General features: G+C 31.1%; 2 protein-coding genes across 2 annotated transcripts; one reads left to right on the forward strand and one right to left on the reverse strand.

Annotated features, from left to right (window-relative positions):
* The first annotated feature begins 1,578 nt into the window (after positions 1-1,578).
* Positions 1,579-2,232, forward strand: LOC25493143 (protein RALF-like 4). Its single transcript, XM_013601563.3, has one exon. It carries the CDS (start codon positions 1,639-1,641, stop codon positions 1,972-1,974), a length of 336 nt encoding a protein of 111 aa, XP_013457017.1. The 5' UTR covers positions 1,579-1,638; the 3' UTR covers positions 1,975-2,232.
* Positions 2,233-9,871: 7,639 nt separating this feature from the next.
* Positions 9,872-10,953, reverse strand: LOC25493144 (VQ motif-containing protein 4). The gene has a single exon (XM_013601564.3). It carries the CDS (start codon positions 10,804-10,806, stop codon positions 10,072-10,074), a length of 735 nt encoding a protein of 244 aa, XP_013457018.1. The 5' UTR covers positions 10,807-10,953; the 3' UTR covers positions 9,872-10,071.
* Positions 10,954-13,343: the final 2,390 nt, after the last annotated feature.

Consider the following 13,343-nt stretch of genomic DNA (forward strand, 5'->3'; position numbering starts at 1 on the left):
TTCTTTCTTCTTGCCTTTCCCATACTTCATTCATACTACTTCCTCATTTTGTTTCCGACATGTTTACTTACTACCGCAGAGAAATTGACTGGCAAATTACCATGCAACAATTGTAAATTATGTAAGAATCATTATTATGCACTGCACAATTATCTTCAATTCTAACTAATTAGTATTATACGTTTTTTTTTGCCGTTTATGCTTATTATGAACATGTATTGACTTGTTTATTCTAACTAATCAATACTGAATCTTTTTTTCAATTACCCATATTTATTATGTACTTGTTTATTAGGGTGTTACTTGATGCCAAAATAAACATATATTGATTACACATTAATATTTTTAAACTAAAGGGTAAAATTGGAATAAAAAAGTTATAACATGTTCCGTTCTGTTCACTTTCCAAACAATGGAGTGGGAAATTAGTTCCATTCCGTCTTGAAATATCCAAACAATGTAATGAAATTTTTATTCCATGCCGTTCCATTCCGTCCCGTCCCATTCCACTCCATTCCGTTCCGCTCCGTTAGTTTTAGATTATCCAAACAGAGCCTAAATTATAGAATATTTATATTGTTACCATTTTTCAGTCAACTTTGTTAAAAAGTGTTTATGGACAATTTAGCATTGAGGTGGTAAGTTCAAAAGTGTTTTTGACATCAAACATGATTACGCACTCACATTTTCTTCTTTTGTTTTTGAAGATAAATATTATAAATCAAGTAATCGATCAATTTTGTTTCAAATCAAGACTGAATAATACATTTATGAACCCTAATTTTGAGAGCGATGAATTTAGACATACCAACTTAACATTAAACGTTCATATACATTTTTAACTGAGTTTAATGAAAATAGAATATTGGTGCAGATATATTCTGACTTAAAGGAGTAATTTGTAACAAAAATAACTTAAATGACTAACTTATTATAAACATTTAACTTAAATGACTACACGTGGTATTTGGTCAATGTTGAATTAACATGAAATTAGAATATTAATGTGTTTTAAGAGAGAAAATGATAACCATAATTTAAATAAATAATGATAATAACAATAAATCAATAATAGTTCCCCTCAAAAAATAATACTCCATAGCTATTCTGGACATCAATTGAACATGATGAATGGATATAAAGGACTTTTGATCGAATAAACTTCCTTTGGTAGAACATAATGAATGGATATGAAGGACTTTTGGAGTCCCCATACAAATTTAGTATCCTACATTGTAAATTTAGCTATGTATTGGTGGTATTACCTTTTCCTATCAGTTAGAGAAACATGTGGGCTTCAACTTATAGATAATACATGCATCATGCATTTGAACTAGTGACCTAGAAAAGGTCCAGGACATATCTATATTTAGCAACAACAACGGATCCATTCACCAAACTTAGAAGAGAAAACGTAGGAGAAATAAATGGGGAAATGTATCAACATTCACCCATAATCACGTTAAGTCACAAATAACACAACAACCTAATTTCTAACTTGCATACTATTTTATCCTCCTATTTCCCACTTCTATCAAGAAGGGTAGAGGCAAAGGCAATTCTCTATTCTCTATTCTCTATTCTCTCTACATTTCAAACAAACAAAAAAGTTTCATTACCTTACCCATATTATCTAAAATGTTAAACATCAAGTCATGGATTATGTTCTTCTTTCTAGCCATGCTCATTGCCATGGTATCTGCTGAAGCTTCTAAGGTTCATGACTTTACCTTTGCATCCGTGCGCGTGGGTGATTTAATCGGAGATGACAATGAAATGTTGATGGATTCTGAATCAAATCGTCGAACATTGGCCGGCAGGAAAAGAAGATACATTAGCTATGGTGCCCTTAAGGCTAATAATATCCCATGTGGTCAAAAGGGACAATCTTACTACGATTGCAACGCTAGAGGTCAGGCTAACCCTTACCGCCGTGGTTGCACTGCCATCACACATTGTGCCAGAACACTCTGATTAAATGGTGCAAACAAAATCAGGAACAAAAATATTTCATGGTACATTTATATAATATAATAATAAATTTCATAATAATATTGTGGCTGATCTTGAAGAATAACATATTTCTTGCCACAGTTTCCTAGGCATCCATTGAACAACTTACAGTTTTCATATTGTAATTTTCTTTTATCTGTTGAAAATAATTTGTTCTAATTTCGTGGGATATTAATGAATTAAGGGAACAAAGTGGTTTGTTCTTGTTTATGTATGTAATATTGTAATAATTGAATATAATTATTTCCCTTCTTTTTGTTATATTATATATTATATTGAAGATGAAATTGAGAATCTCCCAAGTTTTATTTATGCATTCTTCTATTATTTTTCTGTTTATTTGTTCAATGTACGTTCGGATACTAGTTATCGATTCGTGCAGGATCACGAAATATATATGTTCATGAAGGATCAAGATTCATGACCACATTGTAATGTTAATTGTAGAGGATTTTATTATTTTTATTCGACTATTATGTTTTCTGCCAAACGAAATCCAACGATGGTAACCATTTTGTGATATGTTCGTAAATTTGTAGTTCGTTGCAAATAGCATTGCTCTAATTTGAAACATAAAATTTATTAGAATTCTTGATGGTCTCAACGAGAAGCAACTATGTGAGAGCTTGAAAGATCTGGTTTCGAATTTTTGAACTTTTTTCGTGACTCTATTTGAACTTATATTTTAAGATTCAAATATGTTTTTGAGTTACAATTTAACTTGATATAAAGACTCATGAATAAACATTCATATTGAGACTTCTTCATATAAAATGTATCTCATAATTTTCACAAACAGAAGTCTCAAATTCATAACTTTAAAGGTTTGGTCAAGTGATAAAAGGTCTTGGATCAAGAGGTTTTGAGGTAGAGTCGTGCTAGTGCATTTAAAGGTAGGTAAATGCTAATCTCTTTGTGGATCTTCTCTATCTTAGACGAGACGTCGACATTCTCTCATCCATGTTTTTCATAAAAAAAAAATCCATCATCATGAATAAAGCAATCTTCATATGTATGAGTAAAATAGATATGTTGGTAACAAAGTTGTATCTTGTAGAATGCTCAATGAACGCAAAATCAACATAAACACGATTCTTTCTTTGTATACATCTCTCTGCTCTTATAGCACCAACGTCTTTAGACTCAAACTACAACAAGGTAGGGAAAAAATTGTGTCAATGAACATTTAAATAATTCAGTGTAAAAAATTTGTCATTTAATGACAAATTTAAATATCATAAATGTCAGATCGTTCACTAAATCTGATACCAACAATAGCAGTTGGTAGAAATATTTTCTACATTGATCTCTAAATCGGTCACAAACTCATTCAGTAGGGGGTTACAAAATTTGATAGCTAAATCGGTTGCTATGAAGACTGAAATTAATCGGTCACTAAATAACAAATTTTTAGTGGTGATTTCTAACCAATTATCTAAAATTTGAAACGATTTGTAATCAGGAGCGACACTTGGTTGGGCACAAACCCAAATAAAAATATTTAGGCACACACAAAAGCAAGAAAAATTAAAAAAAAAAAAATTACAATATATCAATTGATGTGACTGAATACTTTTTATTTAATTTTGTTAGTTTTATGTGAGTGTGCCCAAATAATATTTATTTGAGATGTGTCCATGAAAAACTTTCTTTGTAATCTGATCACTGTATTTAAAAGTTTAAGGGCCCGATTAAAAACTATTTAGTTCACATAATTTTTTAGGGGAGTTCAATGACATAATTAAAAAGAGCAATGATATACTGTACAAAGCGAGCAAACTACGAAACACACGAGCAGTGCAATTTCAATATTCCTACAGGGGTAAATTGGTAAATTCCATTTTAAATGATGGACAAAAATGTAAAAACAAATTGATGGTAATGCTTTTCGTCGCTTTCTTGTGTTTTGCTTTCGTGCTAAGGAGCATTAGTGAATTAAAAATTATCGATTAATTTAGAGAATCAATTATAAAAAAATAATGTAGTAATACCTTAAATTTTTGTTGCACATCCAACTTGAATTAATGTAGTAATAAATTTGTGTTTGAAAATGGGGAACAATATACTATACTGCTAGCACTAGCAGTATATCAGTTGCAAAGATTCCATCATGTACTTGCTTAAGGTGGCTTTTAACACACGTTCATCTCGATCAAAATCATTGTTTGTTCTGATAACCCAAGTTGCAACAAGAGGAAACCAAAAACTTCGCCCAAAATGCCAAATTTGATTTGATGGGAAATGGAAATAGGACATAAAACTATGCAAGTGGGGGTCGTAAAAATAGATTCACGTGAGTGAGATCCGTGTTGTATCGATGATGACATATGGACCTCAAATCCATCATAAATTAAGCCCAAATTGAGGTCATATCATGCTGAAAACAATTAATTAAAAGAGTCTTCGGAAGTTGAACCTTGGTCGATTGGAATATCAACGCCAACTCTACCACTATGAGCAAGTTCCTCTTCCTCATGACCGGCATAGTGGTATAGTTGGCGTTAGTATTCCAATTGCTATAAATTAGTTCCTCTTCCTCATTGTTTGGAATACCAACGCCAACTCTACCTCTATTTGATAAGATAAATAGCTTCCTCATGACCGGCATTGTGAGCAAGTTTCTCTTGTGGAACAGAACACCCTAACCTTCGTATCAATGAGGTTTGTTACAATTGGGTCTGAAATTTTGATATCATATTCACGCCTCTTCTTTAAGATATTAAGATGGAGATTTTTATTAGTGATGACTTTGATGACATCTTTGTGTAGGAGTCATCTATTTCAAGTACTTATACCACTAAATCAACATATTACTGGTTAACCACTATATCGGGACCTAATCTAAAGGTCGTTATGAGTTGGTCTTGAATATGAAAACTTAAGCTTAATGATAATATATGTCATTTTACATGGATTGTTATGCATGTGAGGTTGTCTATCTATCAATTTCGTTGCATTCAACATATGTCTTTGGATGCTTCTTGTTATAGATGTAGTACTTCTTGTTATCATAAACTATTTTACATATGTTGCGTGATTGCCCTAAGGCCATGCGGGTTTGGCATAAACTCATATTTAATTTTCATAATGATTCAAATGAAGGTGGTCTTCATTGATGGTTCAAGATGCATGCAACTATACAATATTTTGTACTCTATTTCTCATGCTACCTAGGTGACATTTGGGTTTCAATGACATGTGACATTGACCAACCACAATATCACAAGTGTACAAAAAAACAAAAAAACCTTGTGAGAGAGAGAGAGAGAAAAGTTACTTGTAACATTGTGGTTGACTAATATCACATGACATTGACACCCCAATATCACCCAAGTGCTACCCATTTCAAATTGGAAACTGGTTTATTTTAAAAAAAGAAACACAGAAGTATTTTCTTACAGTGGTCACCCTCTTTGGTTTATACTTAGCCAAATCTACGCTCTTTATAATTCCACCTATAAGATTTGAAAAACCCGGATAAGGGCACAACACCCTCCATTAGGGCTAAAGCACCCTTCATAAGGGTTCAAAAGCCCTTAGGCGAGCCTACACGTGGGCACCACCTTTAACCCCTTTTAGAAGCTGCTAGACGCGTTAAATGCTTACCTCAGACAAGCTGACTTTCGGTCTAAATTAACGGTCTAAGTTAGCGGATAAATGGGCCCAGTTACAACTATAAATACCCTCCTTGAGAGCATTCTTAAGGCATGACCTAAACAGACTAAACCCTAGTTTTACAAAATCGTACTTTCTGCAAGTACATTTGATTGATTAATTAGCTAAATTAAACCAGTTTCCAGTTTTATAAAACCCTAGTTTTATGTTGATTGATTAGCTAAATTGGGAGTTTCACTTCTCATGAACTCACGAGAGAAATACTTGGTTGGGCACAATCCAAAATCAAAAGTATTTAGACACATGAATGGTAAAATTTAAAAGAAAAATACTTATTTCTCTTTTAAATTTTATCAATAACGTGTGTGCTCAAATATACTTTATTTGGGTTTGTGCATATGCAAGACTTGCTCGAACTCACGATTATCCCTACTTATCATTCTTCCCTCTCGAGATATGTTTTTTTTATTCTTTTAATTTTTGAGGGATTCCCTCTCGAGTTATTATATAGCTTATACTTCGAAAACTAAGATCCCTCGTTTGTAATTTTTCGTTTGCTTTAATTTATTCTTGTTTTTTCATTGATAAAAAAACTGAATAGATATACTTTTTTGAAAAAGAATCCGCATTTTTTTTATATTTATTACGGAGAAAGTCCTGAATCCTGATAAAAAAAAAAAAATTTGATTGGATGTTTGATAAATGTTGAAATTTGTATATTTTATTTTGATAAAGGTTTATAAACTTGAGAAATTATTGCATGCAAACACACCTAACACATAAGATTTTACAAACAACCACTAATAACTTAACACCTCATTTTTTATTTATTTATGTTAAAAAAAATGGAAATATCGTGCAGCATTTCTCTCTCATGTGGTGGAAAACTGTTTTTTCTTTTTTTGTTTTCTTTATTTGCTTCCAATTTACATAACCATTACTTATGATGCAGCCTATACATGGTACTTTTAATGGTGGTCTTAAATCGACTAACACAAGTTTTACAACATGAAGCACTCATATAACATCATGGAGCAATAAGGTTTAATAACCACACAAGTCAAAATGCACATAAGAGTGAATTCTTTTTAGCGATCTGTTAATTTTGTTTAGAGAAAAAGAAAAACAGTTGCAAAGTGACGACACAAGATGGGTTGGTGATATTTTCTTTTTTTAGTGATTTATACTTAATATTTATGTAGGTATGCATAAAAATAAAAATAAACATTTGTTAGCAATAAGGTTTAATAACCACACAAGTCAAAATGCACATAAGAGTGAATCCTTTTTAGCGATCTGTTAATTTTGTTTAGAGAAGAAGAAAAACAGTTGCAAAGTGACGATACAAGATGGGTTGGTGATATTTTCTTTTTTTAGTGATTTATACTTAATATTTATGTAGGTATGCATAAAAATAAAAATAAACATTAATCAACCACCACAATTTCTAACTATTATTGCAAAGGTAAGTCAAGTCATTTCTTCTTATACTTTAACAGCTTCACCATTCGATTAAAGAAAAAAGAGTTCAATCCTTACATTAATAGCACATGAAGTTTTGTTTTGTCCCTTTCCTTATTGTTCGTCCATGTTGTATTTCTGAAAAGTGGAAAAATTTCTGCTTTGGCGGCAGATAAAGACTCACCACCAAGTGGGCTACTAGTTTTTAAAGTGATCGTCATCACCATGAATGAATCCAATCTAAAATTGCATTCTACCTTACACCTCCAAACAATGGTGCCAACTATGTGTCCATGTTCTTGTCTTCACACGGTCTCAAAGTACTGCTATAATTAATTACATTTTGGTCAACATGAATATACCTTTAAACTAATATATTGACCACTAAGACATCACAGTGTACCTGTCACTTTGTTTAAGATCACATATTTTAATGTACTTCAAGAAAAAAATAATTATATTTTATTAAATAATTTCTCTTATGGTCAAACTCTGATTAACACATGATACATGATATCTTTTCTTTTTTAAAGTAGTTTAATGCTTAGAGCTCATATATTTTTAAATGTGTGGTATGTTTGAGTTGGAACTCAACTCCGTTCATATATTATCCATTGTTTTTACCAACTGAATTAAGTTCATGGGAACTTACTATCACTTTAGCAAGCAACATTTAGTTAGTAATTTGAATTAAATAATTTGTACCCAAAAATCGATTCATAAAACCATAAACGATTATTTTTTTTTATCAAGCAATTTAGTGATTAAAATGTAATCATTTTAAAATGAATAAATATACTGTGCAACATTCAAACCTCGACTCATATATATGTTATACAATATTTTTATCAACTAAGATAAGTTCACAGACATACCACAAACAATTCTATTGGCCAATATATGCATTTTGTGTCTCCATTTCCAATGAATTAAAAGGTTTAATTAGGTTATATAGTCAAAGATGCCAAGCTTGAATTTTCTTCATCGTAAAATAAGATATACAGAACGGTTTATATTATCTAAAAAAGAGCATTCAAAGAGGTCCCCCAAAAAAAAAATAACATTCAAAGAGGTCATTATAAATCAATACTAATAAGGCTTGAAATTTTGTCAAAAAATAATAAAGCTTTTATGTGTTGGAGTTTGAACATCAGTCCTTACATATATTTTATATATTATCTTTATTAACTGAGATAAGTTTCTGACGACATAATCAATCAAACTTTACAAAGTCCTCAATTACAAAAAAAACATAAGTCCTCAAAGATGGTACTATTTATCACATATTTGTAAACATAACACAATAACTAGACACAAACAAACAAAATAACAACGCATATAGATAATCTCAAAACAATGTTTGGAGGCTTTCTCCATTTTCATCACTACATCCCCATCTTTTTCTTTCCTCTCATCATCACAAGTCCCACTTCCCTTCCTTCCTTCACTTTCTCATGTCCCCATTCACGACACTTGTGGTCTACTTCGAGTCAAAAAGGGTAATTAAAATACTTAATCGGAGAAAGACGAACCATCTTTGCATCATTGTTTTTTTCATGTCTCTTAAAAGTTTTTTTTTTTTTCCATTCAAAATAAAATTGAGGTCCCTACAAAAATAAAAGAGTAGACTATAACGGCTCACACACACACACATCGTACTTATTTTCTGTTCACAGTTCACACCAAGAGTGAATGGAATGGAATTTATTACTCTAGTCTAACCTACAGATTACTAACAAAATAGGGGGAGTAGTACTTTGACTTACTCCTTAACATTGCTTCAATTTGAAGGTTTATTGAAAGTTAAAAATGAACATGCTGCTACATCATCAAAAAAAAATAAAATTAACATGCTAAAATAAATTCTACTATGGATCACCTTCCTAAGTGGTCCATCATACTAGTATTTGAAAAATATTTAAACTCACTTGAATTGATCTGATAATATTGACTTGAAACCTGAGACTTAAGAGTATGTTCTTCTTCAAAATCTCATGTTCGATTTTTGAACTGCTTAAATGGTCACACTCACATCATGTTGGTATTAGTCCTACTACACAAATGGGGTAATTTTAATTATTATTTCATATTCACTACGTAGAAAACCGGAGTTATGGATCTACTTTACCTTAAATTGAACATGTTAAGATGGGAAGAGAGTCATGAAGTGAGTTGCTAGTAATATGAAAAGTAGTGGATGTTTTCTACGCAATCACATAGAATGCCTGTACTCACTGCATTTCATGTTGGCACCTTCCCCTCATTTGGAAAGACAACAAAAAGGGTCAAGATTCCTTACCCATTCTTCTACTCTTTGACAGCTAGCTATTTAGTCCAATGCTTACTTTCTTTTCCCATTGACGTTAACTGAATCAACCCACTTTTTTCTTATTGGTGTCATTATTCATTATTAATGGTTTCTAGTTGAATCAACTAAATTGAATTGGATCAACAAAATTCAAACATGCCTCTATCAAGAAACAAATGTGGCCACATGTAATGCTCCATGTTTATATTAATGTTTGCTCAACGGTTCAATTGAAAATGTAGCTAAGTTAAAAAAAAAATTACTACTACCATTCACATTTTCAAATTGAACATTTTTTAGTTTGACCAAATTTTCAATTTGGACTCGGTCTTTTCTCAATTTCAATACTTAAATAGTGCACTATTTAGAGAAAGATTAAAGAGTCAAAATTTCTGTTTAAATCTCTCTTAATTATATATAACCTTTCAGTTACCCAACAGAGAAAAAACCAGAGAATAGAATAAAAAACAAAAATTAAAAGAGGTAAAGAAAATTGATGAAGAAAAAAAAGGCATAATTCTTCTACATACAATTGAAGCAAAGATTCTTCGATTCTGTATTACAAATTTATCTCTCTCTCTCAACCTCATCAATGCCATTAATTTAAATAAAAATCTAAAACAAAATCTAAAAAAAAAAAAAAAACAAATAAGAAAAATTCAATTGAACTCAATTCAAGTACTTGTTGAAGAAGAAGAAGGACCCAAACGAGCTCTTGGAGAAGTAGTTGGAAACAGAGGAAGCAAACGAGGTTGTTCAGAGTCTCTTGGAGTAGTTGAAGGTGAAGGGTGTAAGAAAAACTTCTTTTCTTTTATAGCTTTTTCTTCAGCTTCAATGTTCAAAACTGGTTTAGGACTTCCATTTCCACATCGGTGACCAGAGACGGTGGTTCTGTTAAAAGGGTCCGGTATAAGAGGTGTAACAGGGCTAAGAACAAGCGCAGGAAAATCTAGGATACTAGGAGACAGAATTTCAGGTTTTCTAGGTGAAAAGCTTGAAGGGTTGTTTGAATTTGAAGAGAAAACAGGAAGTAATGGGTTTAGGTGAAGATTTTTCAAAGAGTTTCTTCTTTCATAGAGTTTGAAACCAGATTTTTTTGGTGGAATATGGTTTCGCAGGTTGTTGTTTGAGGAAGTTGATGATGTTTGTTTTGTTGTTGTTTCAGTGGATCCAGTTAACATTTGAACAACTTGTTTGAATGAAGATGGGTCAGCTTGAACAAATGTTGTCGGGTATGGGTTACCCGGTTCGGATCTGGTGACTGGTTTTGGTGGGTATGGTGAAGGTGGGTTATGATGATGATTGTTGTTGTTACTGTTGCTACTGCTACATGAACTGTGGCTATAGCGTGGTGAAGGAAGAGAAGTGTTGTTTCTTGGTGATTTCATGTTATTCTTGTTTGACTCCATTGTTGGAGAGAGAGAGAGAGAGAGAGAGAGAGAGAGGGTAGAATGAAACTATGTTGAAGGGTACCCTTTGTAAGTTTGGTTTGGTTTGGTTTGGTAAGAAATGTATTTGTAGGACCCTCTGTTGAGACTTGAAAAACTAATTCATCTAACTACGCGCTTTGTAGTGAGTGAGCTATAGATAGATACATATATATAAATTGTAAGGGGAGGGTAATAGTGTCATTGTAAATGTTATTTTTGTTTACTTTTTATATTTAAATCTTTATTTTTGTTAGTTAATTATTTTATACACGTATTTGGAATTATTCATGTATTGAATTTCTTTTTTAAAAAAAGTTGTTTCTGTTGACTGAATGTAGAATAAAATTATTACTTCTTGTATTGATTCATGTGTGATATTTGAAAATAATAAATTTTGTCATATTTGTTTAATGCATTATAAGACCAAGGGAGGGTAATAGTGTCATTGTTAATGTCATTTTTGTTTACATTTTATATTTAATTCTTCATTTTTGTTAGTAAAATATTTCATATGTTTATTTGGAATTAGTCATGTAGTACTAAATTAAGTTGTTTCTGTTTGACTGAATGAAGTATGAAATTATTACTTTTTATATTGATCTATGTGAAATTTGAAAATAATAAATTTGGTCATATTTGTTTAATGATCATAAGACCAAGGGAGGGTAATAGTGTCATTGTAAATGTCAGTTTTGTTTACTTTTTATATTAAATCTTCTATTTTGTTAGTAAAATATTTCATATACGTATTTGGAATTATTCATGTATTGAATTTCTTTTTTAAAAAAAGTTGTTTCTATTGACTGAATGTAATATGAAATTATTACTTCTTTGTATTGATTCACGAGAAATTTGAAAAATAATAAATTTGGTCATATTTGTTAAATGTGTGAAAAGAAATAAAATAGATTTGGTTTATTCGAATTAAAGACATGAAAAGTTTAGAATATTTTATTGCATGTAATGATATTTTTCTATATTTAATTTATCCTTTTTACTTGTTTTATATATTTTTATTAGAAAAGTCATAGTTGGACTAGGAGTTATAATTAGTGGTCAATGGCTAGTTTATGTATATATTAATGAAAGTTGGCAGTCTGTATATAGTTGTATCTTTATCATGTGTATAGTATTGCCAAAATATAATAACTGTACTATTCATACTTTTTGAAGGAGACCATATTCATACTATTACTAACTTTTTTTTTTTGTGTATACTATTCATTACTTTGACCATCTATTCAAACAATATATTTTAAATATCATTTTTAAAATATATAACATTCAATACATAAGAAATATAGTTTGAATGCAATGAATAGAATTTCTTAATTTCTAAGTCATCTCTTTAAATAATAATTGTAAAAGTCCCGGGACTTTTCTCCGTTTTGATTGGATTTGGATATGGGTTTGGGTTTTCTCTAATTTTAAAACATAAGTACGGGACGGGTAACGGGGATATAGGTACCTACCCCAAACTCATACCCAAACTCATCAAAGAATGTAGGAAATCAATTTATTACCCTTTTATATAAAAAGAAACTCAAACTCTAAATCATTTCACCCACAGAGCCGGAGTCTCAGTCTTTCAGGTGATGATCACTTATCGCAGTTCTCTTTTTTCTCCTTCCATATCTCACACTCTCGGCCTCTTTCTTCTCTTTCACCATAGTCATCAATCGCCAACATCTCTTTACTGGATAATGCATTACAACATTGCACTTGGGGCTAAAAAATACTTTTATTATATATATATATATATATCTCCGTTGAGTATGGATAAGGTAACGAATAATTATATGGAAGTAAGGTATGGGGACAAGAAAGATAAAACACGTCCCCACCCCGCCCCATTGTCATGCCTACCCATGAGCTTAACTCGCTAGGTAAAGGATAATGCATATTATATGCAGGGATCGGTATTCGAACCCCGGACTCCCCAATTTATTCACTTTTAAGGTGATTTTCTCTAGCCGCTAGGCTACTTGACAAAAAAAATTGTAAAAAAAAAAAATCATCTTTTTTTTTTGAACAAATCATCTCTTTACATGCATAACAAATTATTATGTTAATCACAAGAAAAAAATAACAATGCGTGTATTTATATTATGTATAACGGTCCTCATGAGCTCAACTCAGTTGATAGAAATAATGCACAATATATGCAAGGTTTGAAGTTCAAACCCCGACCACCACAAAAAATTACTATGTATAATGGAAATATATATTTTTTTATGTGTTTTTCTCTTTTCGATTTTACCATTTTGTATATAAAATTTATTTGTAATTTAATTACTATGTATAACGGAAATATTTTTTTTTTTAAGTGTTTTCTCTTTTCGATTTTACCATTTTGTATAAACAATTTTATTTGTAATTTAATCTTTGTTTACAGAGAAAGATATTAAGTTTTGTTTATGACGGGCGGAGTTTGAACTTCGGACCTAGCATATATTATGCATTAATGTCTCTACCAACTGAGCTAAGCTCTCGAGGACAAAATATATTAAGTTTTA

The sequence above is a fragment of the Medicago truncatula genome, chromosome 4 (genome assembly GCF_003473485.1).
Source record: "Medicago truncatula cultivar Jemalong A17 chromosome 4, MtrunA17r5.0-ANR, whole genome shotgun sequence".
NCBI classification, from domain to species: domain Eukaryota; kingdom Viridiplantae; phylum Streptophyta; class Magnoliopsida; order Fabales; family Fabaceae; genus Medicago; species Medicago truncatula.

Coding starts and splice junctions, on each gene's coding strand:
- LOC25493144 (XM_013601564.3), bottom strand. CDS start 10,806: ATGGAGTCAAACAAGAATAACATGAAATCACCAAGAAACAACACTTCT.
- LOC25493143 (XM_013601563.3), top strand. CDS start 1,639: ATGTTAAACATCAAGTCATGGATTATGTTCTTCTTTCTAGCCATGCTC.